The 4514-nt window shown below is 34.1% G+C and overlaps 3 protein-coding genes across 3 annotated transcripts in view; 1 reads left to right on the forward strand and 2 right to left on the reverse strand.

Moving 5' to 3' along the window:
* Positions 1-190: 190 nt before the first annotated feature.
* On the reverse strand, positions 191-969 carry LOC119633839 (vacuolar protein sorting-associated protein 29). Its single transcript, XM_038027618.1, has one exon. The coding sequence runs from the start codon at positions 843-845 to the stop codon at positions 297-299; it is 549 nt and encodes a 182-aa protein (XP_037883546.1). The 5' UTR covers positions 846-969; the 3' UTR covers positions 191-296.
* An 88-nt stretch (positions 970-1057) lies between these two features.
* On the forward strand, positions 1058-2633 carry LOC119633658 (general transcription factor IIH subunit 3). The gene is made up of 6 exons (XM_038027317.1): positions 1058-1250; positions 1313-1493; positions 1557-1752; positions 1816-2197; positions 2255-2291; positions 2357-2633. The coding sequence occupies exons 1-6, from the start codon at positions 1223-1225 to the stop codon at positions 2415-2417; spliced, it is 885 nt and encodes a 294-aa protein (XP_037883245.1). The 5' UTR covers positions 1058-1222; the 3' UTR covers positions 2418-2633.
* Positions 2634-3364: 731 nt separating this feature from the next.
* LOC119633077 (5-methylcytosine rRNA methyltransferase NSUN4) overlaps positions 3365-4514 on the reverse strand; it is a 6688-nt gene continuing 5538 nt past the window's right edge. Inside the window, exon 2 of the mRNA XM_038026294.1 lies at positions 3365-4456. Coding sequence (XP_037882222.1) covers positions 3747-4456 — 710 coding nt within the window. The 3' untranslated portion in view covers positions 3365-3746. The remainder of the gene's footprint in view (positions 4457-4514) is intronic.

Consider the following 4514-nt stretch of genomic DNA (forward strand, 5'->3'; position numbering starts at 1 on the left):
TTTTTATATTTTTATTTATTCATATTTTGCTTTTAATTAAATAAAACCATTTATTTTCCCATTATTATATTTTAAAGAAGAAATAAAGATATTTTTAAATCATGATAAAAAGAATGAATCTGCATTTTGTTATAAAGGGCGGGTTTGACCTTAAACTACATATAATAATTCTTTTTTTTTTTTTTTTTTTATAAAATACTCTTTCATTTTTAAATCAAAGTACTTTTAATGGTAACGTAATATATGTATGTATGTATCTTAACATCGCTCTATATTAGATTTCATGAAATGCTCAATTAGATTTTCTTGTATTCAATACGCTCCACTTTGACTTCATCGCCTATTAGCTGATAAACATATGTCACAACAGTTGAACTTTGTATATCCATTAAAACAAATGAAGGTATTACATTTGTATCCAACGGATTAAATGCTCCAGTTGCCGAGCCGGGATTTATATAAAATTTGTTACCATGCTCGTAGGCTTCAAATTTATAAGTATGGCCCGTTATAAGTATATCCACATCTAATTGTCGTTGCACTAACGCTAAGGCTTCCGGATCACCTCTTGGCACAACCTGATGGCCATGACATAAACCAATACGAAACTGACCAACTGTCACCACTTTTTGTTCGGGATATGAAAGGTTTTCGTCAAAATCACCGCGTACAATATGCACATCGTTGGCTAATGTTTTTAGATAATCATGCGACTCTTTTGTGCAAAGATTGCCTGTAACTAATATGTGATGTATCCGGCCGGGCACTAAGAGTTTTTTGAATTTGGCTGGTAAACTACTACAGCGGTGGGGTATATGTAAATCACCCAAGACAAGTACAAGCATGATGAAGCGAGGTTAAGGAATGATTATCAATAATATTCCACTACCGGGTTGTTGGTAAAACGCCCAAGTTTTCCGAATGCAATTTCTGCATTAAATTTGCAATCTATAAATTTGTGATACTTCATAAATCAGCTGTTAATTGTTATTACTATAGCTGCTGGCAACTCTCAAAAAAAAAAAAAGAATAAAAAAACTATAATAAACGGAGATTTATTAATAAAAATAAATAGCTTAAGAGTAGTGATAATAAAATTTTGTAAAATAATATTTTAGTTTTCGTATTTGAGTTTCCTGTACATTATCATAAGTGAGTTGATATTGTTTCAAGTCTTTTTTAGGAACAAACTTAAATAATTGTTATTATAACGCTAAGCGCGATGAAAAAGTCGACACCAGAAAATCCAGGTAATCTTATAGCTTGTGAAAATTAGATGGTATTTTAATTTTTCATTTGGTTCATTAAAAAGATAGAAACATTGTTAATTTGCTGGCCATCCTAGTGGATACAAATCCGTCGCAACGTGTTATCCGCCAAAATCCTGGCCATTTGTCACAGATTTTAGATGCTATTATTGCATTTGGAAATGCTCATTTAATGCAAAAGGCGCAAAATAAATTAGCTGTACTATCTTGTCATCATCATGCCACGTAAGTTTTAACATAGAGCTGCAAAGTTCCAAACAGTGAAATTCGCCTAATATATATCCTCAGGGATTTTCTGTATCCAACGCCCGGTAAACAATTGGAAGTGCGCCAAATAGATGGTCAATACGAAGCCTTTAGTTTAGTTGAAAAAACAGTAAAGCAACGTTTAAGTCATATTATTTGCAATGCACCTAAATTAAACCAATCAGCTGAGAGTTTATTGGCTGGCAGTTTGTCAATGGCTTTATGTTACATAGCAAGGGTCAGTAAAAAAGATATTCACGAATTTTTGTTTCTTGAAAACTTGTCAATATGAAGTTTCCAGGTACAACGCAATGCGCAAGCCGGGACAAAAATACAATCCCGTATACTGGTATTGACGGGAAGCAACGAATGTGCATCTCAATACATGACCTATATGAATGTGTTCTTTACAGCACAGAAATTGGGCGTTGTTCTAGATATTTGCGCTTTGGATAAATCATTGAGTTTACTGCAGCAGGGTTGCGATATTACAGGTGGTCAATACTTACGATTAACTCAGCTCGATGGTTTATTGCAGTATTTGCTATGGGTATTTTTACCTGATCCAAGTATGCGTCAGAAATTGGTGTTACCACCTCCGGCTAAGGTGGATTATAGGGCGGCTTGTTTTTGTCACCGCGAATTGATTGACATTGGTTACGTATGCTCAGTGTGCTTATCAAGTGAGTAGTAATATCTTAACATAACAAAGATGTAATTCTAAAAATATTTCCATTTAGTTTTCTGCAAATTTAGTCCCATTTGCACAACTTGCCAGTAAGTCTTGCAATTGCTTTTGCATTTTGTGAAAAAGAAAAACATTGTATACCTTTTCTTTTCAGTACTGTTTTCAAGGTTCCCGGCCCATTACCGAGTAGACCGAAAAAGAAGAAGAAGACATAAGTCCTTTCCTCTCCTGTATTGGATACATTCTGCCATATTCTTCACTGATTTTCTTACGAAAAACATAGAAGCTCAACAATGATATTACTTAAGCTACACTGAATATTGAAAACAAGAAACGTACTGAGCAAATATTTCAAATACTTAACTGGAAGATTTTAAATGAAATCGCTAAAGACTTTCCAAGGCAGATAATAATTTAATTGGCGAATAGCAATTTCTCTTTTTGATTTTAAATTCTTATTCTCAGTATAATTGTATTATTTGCACGTTCATAGTCAATTTCAATAAATTTATATAATAGAAATGCGATAAAATCCTTTGTGTTGAAATTGTTGATTTCTTCTGATAATTTCGTGTATATCTAGCTCAGACGTTGGTGTTTATACGGCACAAGCTTCATTTCTTTAGAAGTAGTCGTTCAGTATATAACAAGTAAATTGATCTCATATATGTGTCCCCGCGATTCTAAGAGGACCAAACAAGAAAACTTTCAGCTGAAGCTTCTGAAATTATCAAGTTGGTTTGGAGTGAAACTGCCTTAAACTATAAAACAGAAAGTGAAATATTCGCAGTTATCACTAGCAAAAACAACCGAGGATTCAACCTTAACATCCGATCTTGCTACCAGTTGAGAGTATTGATCACGTCTGTCTCCTAATTAACATCTGAGAAGAGTAACGGTTCTGCAAGTTGAAGATCTGCGAAAATGCCCTTAAAGCTTCTACCTATATAGCATCTATAAACTACCCGACAAGAAACAAAATACCACAAATAACGACGGTAAACATTTTACTTATTAAGCTTTGTAACAAATATATTTTAAATAAATTTGAATCTCATCAAGAAGTACAAAGAATTTATTTGCGCAGCTACTATGTAATATTGAACTGACCTAATAGTGCTGATGTTATGAATCAATGTGAAATAGAATGAAGATACTTTTTTCCAGACAGTACGGAAACATACTGTACTATGCACCATTTTTGATATATAATTTTTATTCAGAGAGCCGATATTAACATTAGCAAAATTGAGGAGTAATCCTTGAGTTAAATAATTGGCACATCATTTCAACAATCTGTAGCTTTCCATGTCTCCAAAGCATTTCTCCATATAATAATAAATAGGCGTAAACACATTTTCCAGCTCGTAGAGCTTTCCAGTGATCAATACCACATAAACATCTGTCAGTAAGCTGTATAATATGATCGCCGTATCTTTCAGTAACACCTTTAAGGCTATCATCGGTAAAAAGTGTGGAAAACTGTACAAAATTTTAATTTCATTTGCTTCTTGCTTCGAAAGAATCGCATCATCGTTATTCATTCATTCATCTCTTGTAATCTTACTAAAATACATTGGTCCAAAATTGGCCGGTAAATACGGTATAACCATTTGACCATACTTTAAACCTTTAGGGCGTTCGAAACGGTATATGTCACTAAATAAATGTATCAACGAACTTAGATCTTTAATAGTAAATGTTAAGCCGAAATCATTAAAAACTTTTTGCATTGCCATATGGACAACACCATCGTTTTGTATCGGCGACAAGGAACATGTGGAATATATTAAATTTCCGCCCGGTTTAAGCAAACGTAAGCAATTTGCTAAAATTGCCGCTTGAAGCTCAGGTATGCGCAAACGTTCTTTAATACGAGTTGGTTTGAAAATATTGTTATCGTTTTCCATCAATGAATGGCGATCTGTCGTGCAAGGTACATCTACCAGAACTTTGTCAAAGGTACCATATTCATCCAATTTGCGGGCATCACATTGATTCAATAATAAACGCCGCCCTTCCCAACGCTCATGATAATCAAATAGATATTCTTTCATTACTTTACGTATGCGAGTAACTCTGGATTCCATCAAATCATTGCACACTATTTGAGAAGGATATAATGTTTGCAACATTAGTAAGTATTTGCCACCGGACGCAGCGCAGGCATCGACTACTCGATCACCCGGCCGAATATCCAAAAATAATGGCGGCAGGATTGATGCTCCATCCATTAAGTAGTGTGATAGAACGCCTTAGTGGGTTAAAAAGAATTTCGCTAATGTCCAAAAAAGTACGGTAATTAACATAAC

The sequence above is a fragment of the Glossina fuscipes genome, unplaced genomic scaffold (genome assembly GCF_014805625.2).
Source record: "Glossina fuscipes isolate IAEA_lab_2018 unplaced genomic scaffold, Yale_Gfus_2 2, whole genome shotgun sequence".
In the NCBI taxonomy this organism is placed as follows: domain Eukaryota; kingdom Metazoa; phylum Arthropoda; class Insecta; order Diptera; family Glossinidae; genus Glossina; species Glossina fuscipes.

Coding starts and splice junctions, on each gene's coding strand:
- LOC119633839 (XM_038027618.1), bottom strand. CDS start 845: ATGCTTGTACTTGTCTTGGGTGATTTACATATACCCCACCGCTGTAGT.
- LOC119633658 (XM_038027317.1), top strand. CDS start 1,223: ATGAAAAAGTCGACACCAGAAAATCCAG. Junction 1,753..1,815: donor CTTTATGTTACATAGCAAGG/GTCAGTAAAAAA, acceptor TGAAGTTTCCAG/GTACAACGCAATGCGCAAGC. Junction 2,198..2,254: donor ATGCTCAGTGTGCTTATCAA/GTGAGTAGTAAT, acceptor ATTTCCATTTAG/TTTTCTGCAAATTTAGTCCC.